Here is a 16,985-nt window from a genome sequence, read left to right on the forward strand (position 1 = left end):
ATCCGCTGTCCAGCTTTGATAATCATTAGCTTGCAGCTTGTCTCGTTTCATCCTCACTCTCATCCACCTCCACCTCCACTAGATTGTCTAGAAACAAATCCCAGACATTAGTTCATTACATCTGTAAATATTTTTGTGTGAATCTCTCTCCATGATGCAGCCTTTTAAAAAAATGTAACTAACTGTAATACTATTATCATACCTAAGAAAATTAACAGTAATTTTTCAATATCACCACATAGTCACTACTTATCTAGCCTTTGCTCGTATTTACCTGTCTCACAAATATTGTTTTACAGTTTGTTTGAGTCAGTGAACAAATAAGGATGACCGATAGAATCAATCAGCTTATTTGGGTTTTGTTTTATGCAGAGCCTGAAGCTTTATATTTGAAGTATTTGCAGGCCTTATTCCCTGCGTGGTTTAAAGGAAAGCAAAAGCTAAACTTGCAGCCTTGCTGTGTTTAGGCACTGTGAATACTTAGATAGCAGGAGGAGAACCGTGAGAAAGTATGCAGAACACGGGATTAGGGAAGGTGGAGAGTACGAGGCCCTGGGGAGGAAGGCTCACTGTCAAAGGAGGCGTCCTAGAATCAGGCAGCCCTGTGGAGTGCTGAAAATGCTGGAGAACACCTCCAGTGATACAATACTTGGCCTGAGCTGAGTCATATCATCATATTAATACTTCTTTAGCTGCAGGTTTTCTCTTCAGTCTCTTGCAGCTTTGGAACTGATCTCTGATTTTGGGATACATAATGGGAAAACAGAATGTGCTGTTGAGAAATTCACTTTTCAGTCAATGTAAAACATGTGTTCTGTAAAGCAAGGGATTCTTACAGTATTTTCTCCATTAGAATGTAATGGAGACCTTGGCAGAAGAAGATACAGTGTCTTAAAGTTAAAGTCTTGTTAGTAGCAGGGCTTTGCATGAGGCCAGTTTGACTAATTGCAATGGTGGCTCTTTTCAAGATGACAAACGGAGATTGCACATGTGTGATCTTCAGCGTAAGGCATGCTTCCAATTGCTGCTTTCCTACTGCCAGTGCTGAATGTGCACCTTAACCCCGCTGGGACAGAATAACAAGTTTGGGGCCCCAGGGACAGAATTACAGTAAAGCTTGATGTGATAGACACCTGCTTCCTCTCTCTCCACATACACAATCCCTTCTCCTCTGGGGCTGTGAGTTTAGCAGCCTAATCGCCCACGACCCCGGCTTACCTGGACTGCCTGGTGGCTGAATATTGCATCCATGTCTGCTTCTCTGCACATAGGCCATGGGGCCCATAGAGTCTGCTTGCCATCATGGTCATGGAACCCGCCCAAATTCATGTTGGTTGGATTCAGTGCTGCATGCTAATCAGGAAAAATAAGACCGTATGTTGGTACTAAGGATAGTCATTACATTTTACAGAGTAGACTGGCAGCTGGAGAAGTTTTCAGCCTGCACATTACCTCACTCACCAGTTCTTGGTTTCATAAAGCTTAAACAAACAGAGTGGGATTTCCAAGGGTGGTTTGAAAATTTTTGAACCTTAACTGGTCGTGTTAAAAGGGAATGTAGGTTGTCATCAGGGCAGGGAGGGGATTGGTAGCAATCAATATTGCAAAAAAATGTGGTTTCTCTGTTCAGACATCTTGGCTCAGACTTCACAGTATGTGCAACTGGCAAAGCTCTGCCCTAGAAAGTGATTTTGATGAGTTTGGGGTCCTGGGACAGAATCACAGTAAAAGTTGGTGTGATAAACACCTGCTTCCTTTCGCTGATGAAGTGTCATTGTACTACTTGCTGGATGCAGTTAAAACAATGTGGTCACTGTTTTCCAATTAAGGAGAGTAAAGGCTGGTACAAGCAAACTGCAAGAGAAGCACTGAGGGTTTAATTCTAGCTTCTGCTTCCTGTAGAGGGAATTGGGTTAGTAAGACTGAGTAGCTGGAAGAGACAGTGAGAGCTGGTGGAGGCTACATGATTGACACATAGCTCTGGGATGACGGTGGAAAGAACCACTTGGGGCAGGGATTGGAGAGAGAATCTGGGATATAAGCAATGTGAGATATGATATTTTCTGGCCACCACTGCTCACCAGGCCCGTTGTCTTCTGAGATTCCAGTCAGTGGTTGGTAAGTGACTGCCCCAGCCAGTCTTCCCCTGCAGAACTGTTATTCCTGTTATTGTAAATGTGTTGAATTATAAAGTGTGACGAGGGAGAGGTGCATGGGATATGAAAGAGGTAGCAGGGAGGCTGTCCATAAGGTGTCCTCTGGGCTGTGATATGTTTTAAAAACTGGCAAGTAAGGAAAGGCTGTTTAGCACCCTGGGAGAAGGCTGGTGATTCAAGGAAAGAATGCAGCTGACGGTCAGGAGATGTGTGTGTAAGGCATTTAACACCATGTCTTTATAGAAAAATGACTCAGTAAACATTAGCTGGTTTTGATAATAAAGACTCAGTAATTCCTATTCCTCTCCACAGTGCATGTCAGAATAAAGTCCTTTCTTTCTCATCATTTAACAACATCCTTTGCTCTCAGGGCCCTGTTGGCTGGTGGCGGCTTTTCTACGTGGACTTACCGGCAAGGCTACGATGTCAGCATTCCTGTCTATAGTCCACTGTCAGCTGAGGTGGATCTTCCAGAGAAAGGACCAGGGTAAGGTACATTCATCCCAGCCAGGTGTGCCTTTACTGAATCTGAGATGCTGATGAGATTTAGCGGGGTGGGTATCACAGCAACCAAAGCATCAGTTACAGGCCAGAGTCCTTGAGGCACCCATATTCCCACCTCCACACCAGTCTCATTCATCCTGAGGTTTTCTCTCTGTCTGTAAACTCACAGTACTGACTACCAAGCTTTCTAAACCAGAAATCTGTGTGGTGTCCTTAACTCCTTTCTCTCCTCTGTTTCCCATAGGAAGTCCTATTGATTCTACATCCTACATACTTCCTAGGTCTGTCTGCTCCCCGACTCCTCCACCCCTACCCTAGGCTAGGTTCCTGTCATCTCTCCATTGGATTGCTGAAACAGCTTCCTATTTGGTTTCCCTGACTCTGGTCTTGCTACCCTCAAGTCTGCTCCCTGGCTTCACATTGCCCTTAGGGTAAGATGCACGCTGGGCCTTAGCCCACAGTCCCTAAAATATCTTTCAAGGCTCTCTATCATCTGACCATTATTTCCATCTCTAGCTTTATGTCTGAGAACTTTTTGCTACTTTTATTTCCTAGAACAAGTTGTGCCCTGTCAGTTTTTCTGGGCGGCAGGCATACTCTCCACTGTCCGCAGATTTTGTTCCTCGTCTTCATCAAGTAACATCCTACTTGTGCAAAAACAGAGAGCACAGCTTGTTCTAGGAACTGAAAGAAGCAAAAAGTTCTCAGACACAAAGCTAGAGATGGAGAGAGTGGTCAGATGATAGAGAGCCTTGTGAGGTTTCAGCTTGAAACCACCTACTGGGGCAGGGTGGAAGGGGTGCTTTCGTGACCCGTGCTCTGGCTCCCCTGCTTTATGCTCTGACAGCAGCCTACACGTCTTCAAGGATGACACACATGATACCCATTGTGATGACTTGCTCGAAACCTGTCTTGTTTGGATTTTTGAATTTTCTAAGTGCAGTGAAGCTGAGGTTAGGTTTCTGTTTTGTTTTGTTGTTTTAAATGACAGGGTCTGGCTATGTTGCCCAGGCTAGATTCAAACTCTTGGGCTCAAGCGATCCTCCTGCCTCAGCCTCCCAAGTAGCAGGACTGTAAGCCCATGCCACTGCCTCCAGATGTTTTTTTTTTTAACTACCATCTCTTCAGTGTCTGGCTTATATTTTAATATTTGAAGGAGTAAATGAAAAGAGCTGTCAGCATGGATGTGGAACGTAGACGTAACCTTTTTTTTCTGTAGTCTGTGTAAAAATTGTGCTATTTCCTGGTGAGAATCTCAATGAGCTTTTAAACAAACATGATAATAAAAGCATCGTTTACTTACGTAGAAGAGCTCAGAAGCAGAGGTGACCACTTTATAAATTGTGACACTAAAAATGTCGTATTTGTTTTTAGAAATGGGTCTCATGGAAATAGTTTGCTTGGCGAACATTATAAGCATTCTTTAAGTATCTCAGATTTCCCCTTAGAAACCTTGTAGACTCTGAGAAGTAAGAGAACTTTTCTCAGGAGAAGGCATCTCTCTCCTGTGTGTATTCTACCTTGTGGCCTGGGACCAAATTTGGAAACTTACATTAGCCATTCGTTTAGCAAATTTTGTTATGTAGACGATGTGCAGAACCCAGGTGAGCTTGAGACATTTTTGTCTCTACCCTTAGGCAAGTGCAAAGCAAGACGGAGTGCTTATAAACTCGCTGCTTAGGCCATCTTCCTGGATTTTTCTCCCTTAGTGGACTCCCAGAGTTGACTTATTTTATTTTAAAAATTGAGATTGATTTATATACCATAAAATTTACTCTTTTAATGTGTACAATTTAGTGGTCTTTAGTTTATTCACAAAATTATGTAACTATCATCAGCACTGCTACCTAATTCTAGAGCATTTTCATCACTGCACAAATAAACCTAATATCCAATAGCAGTCAGCCCTTACCTCTGTCACCAGCAAGAATCTTTAATCTGCTCTTTGTCTCTATGGTGTTGCCTATTTTGGCCATTTCCTATGAATATACTATAACTGGTCTTTTGTACCTGTCTTCTTTCACTTAGCACAATGTTTCCAAGTTGTATTCATGTAGCATGGAGTCAGTACTTCATTTCTTTTTTGGCTGAATATTTCATTATATGAATATACCACATTTTGTTCATCTCTTTATCAGTTGATGGAAATTTGGATTATTTCCACCTTTTAGCTCTTACGAGTACTGCTGCTATGAACATTTGTATTCAAGTTTTTGTGTAAAACTAGTTTCAGTTCTCTTGACCTAGAAGCAGAACTGCTGGGTCATATGGTAGCTCTGTGTTTAACTTTTTGAGGAGCTGCCAAACTGTTTTCCAAAGGGGCTGCACCATTTTACATTCCCACCAGCCATGTATGAGGGTTTCAACGTCCCCATATCCTAACTAGCCCTTGTTATTGCCTGTGTTTTTTATTCTAGCTGTTCTAGTGGATGTGAAGTTGCATCTCATTGTGGTTTTGGTTTGCATTTCCCCAATGACTAATAATTTTGAGTATCTTTTCATGTGCTTATTGGCCATTTATATAACTTCTTTGGAGAAGTATCTATTCAGATCATTTGCCCATTTTAAAACTGATTTTTTTTTTGTTGTAAAGCTATAAGAATTGTTTATCTATTCCAGATGTTAGACCCTCATCAGAGATATGATTTGCAAATACTTTCTCCCATCCTATATATTGCTTTTCACTTTCAGTTTTTTTGAGATGGACTTTTGCTCTTGTTGCCCAGGCTGGAGTGCAATGGCGTGATCTTGGCTCACTGCAACCTCTGTCTCCCACGTTCAAGTGATTCTCCTGCCTCAGCCTCCTGAGTAGCTAGGATTACAGGCATTTGCCACCATGCCTGGCTAATTTTGTACTTTTAGTAGAGACAGGGTTTCTCCATGTTAGTCAGGCTGGTCTCGAACTCCCAACTTCAGGTGATCCATCCGTCTCTGTCTCCCAAAGTGCTGGGATTACAGGTGTGAGCCACCGCGCCTGGCCTCACTTTCTTGATCGTATCCTTTGATGCACGAAAGTTCCTCGTTTTGATGAAGTCAATTTATCTGCTTTTCCTTTGGTGATTTGTAGTCTTGTTGTCATTTTTAAGAAACCATTGCCTAATCTAAGGCCATGAAGATTTACCCTTACGTTTTCTTCTGAGAGTTTTGCAGTTTTTGCTCTTACATTTAGGTCTGTGGTTCATTTTGAATTAATTTTTGTATGTGGTATAAGGTGGGGGTCCAACGTCATTCTTTTGCTTGTGTATGTCTAGTTGCCTCAGCAGCAGTTGTTGAAAACTAGTCTTCTGCCATCGAATGGTCTTGGTACCTTTGATAAAAGTCAACTGGCCATAGGTACATGGATTTATCTTTGGATTCTCAATTCGAATCTGTTGGTCTATATGTCTGTTATTATACCAGTACCATATTGTCTTGGTTATTGTAGCTTTGTATTAAGTTTTGAAATAAATGTGAGTTCTCCAACTTTGTTCTTCTTTTTTCTTTTTCTTTTTTTTTTTTTACGAGACAAGGTCTCGATCTGTTACCCTGGAGTGCTGGATCAAATTGGTGGGATCATAGCTCACTGCAGTCTTGAACCCCTGGGCTCAGGCAATCCCCCTGCCACAGCTTCCCAAGTAGCTAGGACTACAGGCACATGCCACCATGCCTGGCTGATTTTTTGTAGAGATGGGGTTTTGTGATATTGCTCAGGCTGTGTTCTTTTTCAGAGTTTTTCTGACTATGCAAGGTCCCTTGCATTTTAATTATTTTTGTTATAAGTAAATATAAATAAAAACCAATCTAAACTCTTTGTGCTTATACAACTACAAAACTGAAACAAATTTACAAATTAAATACAAGCACATCTACAAAACTAGTAACATTCAGATTGACATAATTTAGTATGATAGCTGATGCTGTTTCTTTGAAATGGAATTACACCTTTAAGGTGAATATGCAGTTACTTACAGGTTTGTTGGGTTTGATGTGCCTATACTGTTGTATGTTGGGTGATAATGTAGTTTTTTTTTAAACCATGTTTTCTTTTTGAACTATTAGAAGTTTCCCTTTATGTGGCATATTGTGACATCATTTATCCTCATATGTTATGGATGCCTGATTCATATTTTTCCCAACATTTTGTTATGAAAGTTTCCAAACAGATAGCAAAGTTTAAAAAATTTTACACCGAACATAATGTATACCCACAGCCTAGATTTTATCTGCATTTTACTATACTGCTTTATATGATTTACATATTAAGTGTTCCTCTCATCTCATTAGCCCACTGAATACAAACTTGGATGTTGAATATTTTTTAGCAGTATTCATCATTAAGTATGAGCAAAACTATTCCCATACTAATTTTTTTTATTATCATCAAAATGGAAATTCACAAATAATTCTCACAGTGAATTCATGGACAGAAGGAACTGATATGATTCAGTGCCTTATTTTGAGGTGAGATTTTTATAAACTGAGAAAGGGTGATCTATATAGGTCCAGCCAGTACCCTTTGGGGCAGTACAAGTTTCTGTTATGTGCCTACAGTCTTAATTTGGCATATTTGTGTAGCATGAGATAGAAATAACTAAGTGGAGAAAAGAGTTGCTTCTCTGTTTGCTGCTTCTGTGAGCATTTACTTAAACTTAAATCAGTTGTGTGATTTAAAAGTTTGTATTCATTTCTTTTTCTCTTTTTTTCCTCCTAAAGTTGTTCTGAAAATTATTTAATTCAATTCAGTTTAGTTCAGTTCACTTCAACTCAAACCTTTATTGAAGTCCCGTTTTGGGCTAGATTGGTGGCTCTCTTGGAAAGAAAGGGAGGGATTTTGTCCCCCAGCAGACATTTGCCAATATATAGACATTTTTGACTGTTATGACTGTGCGGATGTGTGTCACAGGGTCCTGAAGACCACTTCCAGTTACTATGATTTGCCAAGCCTCAGCATATAATTGTTCTAATGTCTGTGACTTATTATTGCAGAAGGACGCAAAGCACAGTCAGGAGAGGTAGAAGGCACATGGGGTGAATCTGGGGAAACCAGGCACAAGCGTCCAAGTGCTTTCTTCCAGTGGAGTGCACTGGATGTGCTCAGTTCCCTTAGCAGCAAGCTATGACAAAACTTGTGAAATGCTGTCAACCAAGGGAGCTCATCAGAGACTTAGCACCCAGCGCCTTTCTTAGGAGCTGATTGCATAGGCTCTCTCTGCCTGGCACGTGCCAGACTTCCATGCTTTCCCGGAAGGAAAGCATATGTTCAGCATAAACCATGTTTGTCTGCGCAAACAGTTTGGACACAGTGAGCCACTCTTATCAGTTCCAGGGATGATGGGAACCCTCTCCAAATCTAAGTTCCAGATGACACTGAAAGACCAAACTTGTAAGCAAGCCTTTCAAAGGACAGCACTCAGGCCTGCTATGTTAATTCTTTTCTGTATAAGGCAGAACAGCCCCCAACAATAAGAATTACTGAGTGCAAATGTCAGCAGCGCTGGGGTTGAGAAACCCTGGGTGAGGCAGAGTGTGACATGTGAGGACTGATCTGTTAGGATTGCTCAGCTGCCTGTGGGCCTCTGTCTTAAGTGCACTTTTCTTGAGACCACTTGAACCAAACTCTCTCTCTATTACTTAATCTTACTCATATAAACTAGCTCTCTTACATCGGTTTAGGACGCTTACTTCCCTTCAGATTTAATCCAGCGAAGAAAACGGAAAATAAAAGCTTTAGTGAAAATAAAACAAAGGAGAAAAACCACTCCAAACAGTAAAAATAATTTTCAAATAACTAGTTTCAGAGATTTAGATATGTCAACATCTGATTAGTTTCAGAGACCTTACATTGGCGGTATTTTCCTAGTAATTTAGTGTCTCTAATTTTTATGTATAACTCAGCTGGAATATCTTTAGATCCTTTGAAAAGGTGTCAGTTTCCAAAGTTCTGTGGTTCAGTTACTCAATAGGAGTGTCCAGTTGGTCTTCAGGGAAGCACTGAAAGGTAAGGCTGCGTTGAGCATGAACCTCCCTCTGCTGGCCAATGGATGGATTTCTACAACTTGGCTTGGGTGTCCATTTCGGCGCCAGCTTGCAGCCTGGCCATCACTTGTGGTGTTAACTTTTACAAAGAACATCTCCTACCACCACCCCTCTCCACCCCTGAAAACGAAGACAAAAAAAAATAAAAAAGTAAAGACAGGTTCAGACTCATCACGCTTCCAGGGACTTGGGAGAAGGCAGGATGGGCCACCTCATGGCAGCATTTTGGATTTGTTGATCCCTGTGAGAGTTGCTGTTTAAGGGAATTCCCACATCTCTTGTGGGCTATACAGAATAGTGAGAGCTTTGCTTTTATTTTTGTTTTAAATCTCTGTCAGTGTTTGTTCAATGGGAAGCGGATGATTGTTGCTATTGATAGCTGCTTCTCACAGCTGTGTTGGCCTCAGCTGGAATTCTTGTCATTTTCCTTCTGAAAGGAACTAAATTGGGAGTTTACAACTGTTACTATTGAGGGAGACTGAAAGTTCTCAGCATGGTTTTGCTTAAACTTAGATATCAGCGCTGCTGGGAGGAGACATGAAAGCCATAGCTAGTAATTTTAGTCTTTAAAAGAAAAACAAATCCACCTTAAAATTTAGTTTGCGTAAAACTAAAATGGATACACTCCAACCATCTGCTGTGTCAGGAACAGCCAGCATGCAAGCAGGAGACACATTTTTAGACTTGTTCACATCTGCACATTTATACTGAAAATGGAGTAGCAGTAGATTGGGGATCCAGTGATCCTGGTAACTGAATGTCTAAATCAGAACTTTATTTCTTATCAGTGAAATCTAACCCAGAGTCTTTCTTACTTAAGAGTCTCTTTGAGCACCACACATCAACATCTGTATTTATTTCTATATCTGTGCAGATAGATGTCTATCTATTTATGCATATTGAAAACCATGCACTCATCTAAGTATCTCCAGTTCCTTCCAGCACTGCAGGGGCCTTCTGGTTCTCTCTTTCCATATTTGTAACTCCCTTCTCTGACTCCTAGAAATCTGGCTCTCATTATCCCCAATATCTTTACTTATTTGATCAACCATCTTATACTAATCAAACTTCTGTTGTTCCCTTTCCCCCATATTGCACAGAGGCCTTCCCCACCCCTCCTCATCCCTGCTCAGACTGACTCCCCACATTGTGTTGCCATTACTGTTGCCCTGCACCCTCCTGGCACAGATGCCCTCCTCATACTTCTTGGGTTCTAGTGCTGGGGTGATGCTACCATTACCATCATTCTACCCACAACTTCTGTACCCTTCTCTGCTTGCCCAGGCTCTTACACTCTCCTCTGGGCTGCTCAGATGCCCTCCTAACCCTGCTTGGTCTCCATCATCCCCATTACCCTTCCCCCAGCACAGAAGCCTTCCTTTCCTTTCTGGGGCTCTGATACCCTGCACCAGGCTACCTTACTATTCTTCTCTTCAGCAGAAGCTCCCACCCCACTAGGGCTTGAACATTCCACATGTGCCATCTACCTCCCCACCCCACATGCAGAAATACCCTCTGGGACTCCAATACTCTGTGTACTTCTGCCTGGACATCCTCTTCACCCCTCTTGGATGCCCACCTGATTCTTTTTCTGGAGAGGGTAGAACACTAGTTTTGTGCTATCACCTCTACTTAAAGAGAAAGGCTCCAGAAACATCCATGAGATCCATCAGAAAACCAAGGCCTTATAGTTTGGAAAGACCTTTAGAGACCATTTAGCTCTTAACTTGAAGCATGACTTTTCACTGTAACTTTTTAATGAAAAGGTTTCTGATTTATATTGAAAAATCACCACCTCACAAAAAGTCCATTTCATTTCAAATAACTTTAATTATTAAGGAAGTTTCCCTGCTTGCCTTGTGGATTTCACTGTAAATTATTCTCTTGTTTAAACAGGTAAGTTTGATATAGAAATATTTTGAGCAGAGATGGTGTTTACTTTGAGATGAGCTGTGGGTACTCCCTATATCTGATCTTGCCATCACAAAGTCATCCTCAGAAAATTAATACTTTTACAAAGGAAAAATTACTGAGGCTCAGGGCTGAGCGTAGAGCTCAAAAGCCTGTTTCAGTGTCTAGAAAGAATATTGTTTGCTGTAAATGTTCAACATATTGCTCAATAAATTGTAATTTAGGAGGAAATTGGCCAGGAAAAAGGAATGAGTCTATACAGCTGATCCAAACCATCTCCTTGCTGGGTTGCTGCTGTAGATCCTTCCTATCTCCACTGACCTTCACCCTGTCCTCTGGCTCTCACCTACTTCGCGGAGCAGCTCTATTAAGTAGAACCTTCTACAGTAAGGACATGGTCTGCATTTGTGCCTGACAGCCCCCAGCCACATGTTGCTATTGAGCACCAGAACCATGGGCCTAGGGTGACTGATGATCTGAACTTTTTATTTTATTTACTTTTAATTAGTTTAATTTAAATGGCCTCAGGTAACTAATTGCTACTGGACAGTGAGGTTTAGGGAGTCTGCTGGTTCCTTTTTTTCTTAATTGTGATATAGGAAATGCCTTTTGCTCTTAGTTTGGTCGAATAAAGAATCTGTCCTGAGGTAAAGGCAGTCTGGCTGTGGGATAGGTTGCTCTTTTCTCTGGGGTTTATTTGGCTAGTCTAGCTGACTAGGCAGGTGTTCACCTTCACTCATTGCTTTATGATTTAAAGCTGAAGCTTAACACTCTGTAAAAGCAGATGACCTTCTCAGTTAGAGAATAATTACTGAATGAGATGCTCCCCAGCTAGAACTTCCAACCAAGTCTGATTAACTAAGGAAAAGTAACAATTACCATTCCTATCTCTTCAAATCCAAAAATAAAAATAAAAAATAGATGGGTTCACAAAGTCTAGGTTGCATGGTGGCGTTGCCTGTGAGAGACACATAGCTCTGATGTTTTCCCTGGCCGGTACCAGTGTGAGCTGGATTTCAGTGCATGCTGCTTTCAGGGCTGTGGAGTGTTTCATTTCTTCCTGGAACGTGCTCTCTGTGATTCTTCTCTTTGACACTGATTCTTTGTGGTCCCTCGGCCAAAACAGATTGAGTATCCCTTATTCAAAATGCTCAGGACCAGAAGTGTTTTTGACTCCTGATTTTTTTTTTTTTCCCAGATTTTGGAGTATTTGCATTATACTCTTGGTTGAACATTCAAAATCCAGAAATCTAAAATGTTGCAATGAGCATTTCTTCTGAGTGTTATGTTGGCATCCAGAAAGCTCTGGATTTTGGAGCATTTAGGATTTCAGATTTTCACATTTGATATGCTCAATGTGTATAGCCTGTATGTTCTGTACCCTCTCTGTCTTGTGGGAGTCTTGTCTTCCAGGAGGGAATTACTTCCCATCTGGTCTCTCCAAAATCTTCCCCTTGACTTCAGGCTTACCAACTTTGTGTTCCCGGTTCTGTCTCATGTGGAGATCTGCATGGCACTCCAGGAGTCCCCAAACTACGGCCCCATGCGGCCCCCTGAGGCCATTTATCCGGCCCCCCGCCGCACTTCAGGAAGGGGCACCTCTTTCATTGGTGGTGAGTGAGAGGACCACAGTATGTGGCGGCCCTCCAACGGTCTGAGGGACAGTGAAATGGCCCCCTGCGTAAAAAGTTTGGGGACGCCTGCACTAGACCCTTGGAGATCTTTCCTCCCTCTGTTTTCTTTTACACATCCTTACCATCCAGATGTTAAGACTGGAGATTCCATGCTTTGATGAAGATAGTTTTTTCTTCTTAATGTTTTCAACTACCAATTCAGTCTCCCTGCCGTTTATGTGGCCCTGGCGATGGGGACTTTCCCTGGAGCCTCTCCATTGCACAGGATGCTGTTCAACACCAGGAGCAGCCCTTTCCAGAGCCTTCAGTCACATGCTGGTGCTTCCCATTGAGTTTCCCTCTTTCCACATTTGAAGAATGCAGCCAGCTTCCAGTTCCTTTCAGACTAGGGACCCAGATAGAACTAAGAGAACATTTTGATGTTCCTTCCAAATAATCAGTTAGTTTTCTCTTTCTACACACACACACACACACACACACACACACACACACATGCACACGCACACACACACATTTATAGCATGCCCTCTCAGCTTCGCATATTATAAGCATTTCCTCACACTATTAAGAACTGTTCCCAAATAAGATTTGTTATGATTACCTAATATTTCAGTGTGTGAATGAATCATATCTTACTTTCTCACAATATATCACATTTTAAATATTTACTAATGCTACAGAGGATAATTTTTAAAAACCAGTAGATGTCAGGACTGGTAAGGAAATGCTTACTGCCATAAGATTAATATCAAAGTTTGTCTTACCTTGACTAACATACCAGCTGCGATTTTCTGATCATTTGTTTTTTTCCCTTGTAGTCCACGGCGATACTTCCTCCTGTCGTCTCAGGTGGGTCTCCATCCTGAGTACAGAGAGGACATAGAAGCCCTCCAGGTCAAACACGGAGAGTCAGTGTTAGTACTCGACAAATGCACCAACCTCTCAGAGGGCGTCCTTTCTGTCCGTAAGCGCTGCCACAAGCACCAGGTCTTCGATTACCCACAGGTGCTACAGGTGAGTGTCACTCATTACCTCTCGCAAGACTCAGTAGAGGTTGCTTTCGTGGGTTAAAATTGAGCCCAACAAACCCAAGTTGTTTTCTATATGCAACTAAAATTACCCTAGGGGAAGGAAACGTAGGATTGCTCTTTACTGGATGTGTAGACCTTCAGGTACTTGGAATGTCTGATGTATTGTGTTCGTGTAAAGCTGCTTGGCCTATGAGAGTTCATACTCCTTTCAGATATTCATTATACTTTAAAAACACAAATCTGATGGATTTGCAGAGAAGCCACTTGGACTAAGCAGGCAAATGTATCTTGCTTTTACCCCTGTATTCATAAGGCATTCCAGAGAAATTTTCTTCTTTAAGGTGGCAACTTGCATCCCTTGACCATACTGGCCTACAGAGCCACAGTGAACTTTCCCTCGGAGGGTAGGGTTTTGGGGTTGTTTTTATCATTTTGGTATTTGGTGTTCTTGCCACTTTTATGTTTGACATTCCAAGGGTAAGGGGGCTAGGGAATGAGAAATTGAGCTTTGTTCACTTAAATAGTTAAAATGGACACAGGTTAGTTCAAGGAGAAACATCAAGGAGCTAGTGTGATTTATTTATTTATTTATTTATTTATTTTTAATCTCTAGAGAGCTTACCCATACTGGGATTGTAAAAATACTTTCAAAAAGTGCTGCACTCCCTCTGGAATGTCTGGCTGATAACAGTGGTGATGTGGGCAGGAGTATTTATAGTAACCTTTGTCTAGACAGGAAAAATGGTTATCAGCACGTGCATCCACATCTGGATGCTGACTCTCGAGGTCAGGGGAGCCTTCCACCTGTACCTCTGGGCACCATGATGGCCTCACTTCCTCTGCTCCTGCTGCTTTTCTCATTTATCCCCAGAGATGCTTGAAATATCGAATTCCTTTATTGCTTTTTCTCAATTTTCCTTTTCTCTAGCTTTAAAGATTCGTTTTTTAAAAAAATCTTTTTTTCCCCCTTCTTAAGAGGCAAAAACTGGGAGAAACAGAGTGGTAGGTGGTTAGGGTCTCTGTATTTCGGGTTACCTATTGCAGCTATTTTTTCTGTGGTACATCTCTCCTTTTCCCAAGTATTCCCCGCACGTAGGGGGTTTGAGGGAGTGAATGAAGAAGAAATTTTTCATTAGATATATTTTTTTCTTTCTAGAACATATCAGTCTTAAAATCTTTTCAAAGGCATTGAATTCATGAAATGAATATCTTCTATATAAAAAGCACACTGTTAGATGCTATGGGGGGTAGAAAGATGAAAAGAGATTTGATACCTTCCCTTTAGGGGGTCTTCTAGAGAGCCTGAAATTCCCAGACAAAATAATTCCATTACAAGATAGGCTGAGGTAAGTACTGTGAGCGATGTCAGTGTGCCACAGTGTGTTTACATAGTACACTAGGGCCTAAAGAGACCCATCTGCAGGAAGTCACATTGTTCTCTGTCTAGGGGAAGACTTTGACATTGACTTTGAACATTTTCAGAATGTCAACAGTATACTGAAGAATAGAAATCTTAATATAAAACACTGTAACTATTGAAACTGTTCAAGTTTTACAGGTGTGAGCTGTTGTGTTTTGGCATTTTTGTGTCAAGATGCCTCAATGTTGCTTGGCACCAACCCTTGTAGGACCTTTGTGGTCTACAGGGATCAAAGTCAGCGGATCAGCAAAAGTCGTTTTTAATCTCCTACCTCTTTGTGTTCCTGCAGGAGGCTACTTTCTGTGTAGTCCTTCGTGGAGCTCGGCTGGGCCAGGCAGTATTGAGTGATGTGTTACAAGCTGGCTGTGTCCCAGTTGTCATTGCAGACTCCTATATTTTGCCTTTCTCTGAAGTTCTTGACTGGAAGAGGTGGGTAGTACTTTCTAATAAACTCTACACTAGCAGTTCTGTGTGAAGGACAAATAAAAAGTCCCTGAGGTTATTGTAATGTATACCCTGGTTCAAGAACTACTACTTCAGATAGTTTTTCTCTATTTTCCATCAGGAGAGTTAGCACATTGGCCTAGAGCAGTTCACAAACTGAGGCCAGCTTGCAGGCTGGCTGTTTTTGTAAGTCAAGTTTTATTGAAACACAGCCATGTCCCTTCCTTTATGTATAGTCTGGCTGTTGTTGTGTCACATCCGCAGAGTTAAGTAATTGCAACAGAAATTGGATGACATATAGGGCTTAAAATATCACTATCTGGCCTTTTGTCACGGGGGTCTCCAACTCCTGGGCTGTGGCCTGTTTGGAGCTGCACAGCAGAAGGTGACTAGTGGGCCAGCGAGCATTACCACCTGAGCTTCGCCTCCTGTCAGATCAGTGGTGGCATTAAATTATCATAGGAGCCTGGACCCTACTGTGAACTGTGCATAGGAGGGATCTAGGTTGCGCATTCCTTATGAGACTCCAACTAATGCCTGAAGATGGGAGGTGGAACAATCTCATCCCCAAACCATTCCCTGCCAAACCCAGTCTGTGGGAAAATCGTCTCCACGAAACGGGTCCCTGGTGCCAAAAAGGTTGGGGACTGCTGCTTTTCAGAAAATGGTTGCCAACTGCTAGCCTAGGCCAGTGTTCAACTCTGGCTGCAGAGTAGACTCCCCAAGAGGGCTTAAAAAAAATGCCTTGCCTAATTCTTGGGGATTCTGAATGTTAAAGCTCCCAGGCAATTTTGATTTGTAGTCACAGTTGAGAACCACGGGTCTAGAGTCTCTGTCGAATATAGCTGGTGGTGGAGAGCCTCCATGTAGATGAAAGCGTAGAGATAGTCCCAGTGTACAGATGGACCCAATTCCATTCTGCTGGGTGTTTGCCATTTATATTGTAAGAAACAAAATAGCCCTCTATTCTCATGCTTTGTTTTCCCAAGATTTTGAAGGTTGAAGGTTGCTGAAAATTCATTCCATTAATATCTATCTCTCAGTCTTTTCCTTGCCTCAAATGCATACTGGTTTTTTTTTCCTCTTCCAACTTTTTTGATATTTCTGTCTAAATCTGATCACCATAGGTATTTGAACAACTTGAATAGCTCTAATTCATTCATCCATCCATCCATCTACCCACCCACCCATCCATCCATCCATCCACCCACCCACCCCCCAACCCATCCATCTATCCATCCACTCATCCATCCATACATCCACCCATCCATCCATCCATCCATCCATCCATTCATCTCATATTGATTGGCAAGCCTCCTGTGAATAACACAGAGCCTCTCTTTTCAAGGAGGCTAGAATCTAGTGAGAGATGACAAACCGATGATAATGTTTTGTGGTAAATGTCATAGCAGATGTATGCACAGCCTAGTTGGCAGAAGTGAGGTTTAGAGTTTAATCATTAATTTATACAAATGTAATTACAAACTGCTAAATGTCATGAAGGAAAAGTGACTGTCGAATCCTCTCTTTCTCTTACCCACCACATCTAATCTGTTGGCAAACCCTGTGGGCTCTACCCTCTCAGCTCTGCCATCAAGTCCTCCCTCATCGCATCCCTTGCCTGGCCTTTGCAGTGTTCTCCAGCTGTCTCTCTGCTCCTGATCTTGCTTTCCTGTGGTTTATTCTCACCCTTTAGATGGAATGGTCCTGTTGGAACATGATCAGGTTATATCATGCTTTTGCCCAAAACCCTCTAATGGCTTTCCATCTCAGAAAAAAGGCACATGTCTTTCAGTGGCCTACTTGGTCCTGTACTCTTTGCTGTGACTCTGTTCTTCTTTTCTGGTGTTATTCTCTCTCTTATTTACTC

The 16,985-nt window shown here is 41.9% G+C and overlaps 1 protein-coding gene across 2 annotated transcripts in view; it reads left to right on the forward strand.

Moving 5' to 3' along the window:
* The window catches only part of EXT2 (exostosin glycosyltransferase 2), a 153,592-nt gene that overhangs the window by 14,543 nt on the left and 122,064 nt on the right, over positions 1 to 16,985 (forward strand). For both annotated transcript variants that reach the window (XM_039470887.2, XM_074401340.1), the window contains exons 4-6: positions 2,527 to 2,643; positions 13,039 to 13,234; positions 14,961 to 15,100. In XM_039470887.2, the coding sequence (XP_039326821.1) occupies positions 2,527 to 2,643; positions 13,039 to 13,234; positions 14,961 to 15,100 (453 nt within the window). The remainder of the gene's footprint in view (positions 1 to 2,526; positions 2,644 to 13,038; positions 13,235 to 14,960; positions 15,101 to 16,985) is intronic.

Source organism: Saimiri boliviensis, chromosome 6, assembly GCF_048565385.1.
Source record: "Saimiri boliviensis isolate mSaiBol1 chromosome 6, mSaiBol1.pri, whole genome shotgun sequence".
NCBI classification, from domain to species: domain Eukaryota; kingdom Metazoa; phylum Chordata; class Mammalia; order Primates; family Cebidae; genus Saimiri; species Saimiri boliviensis.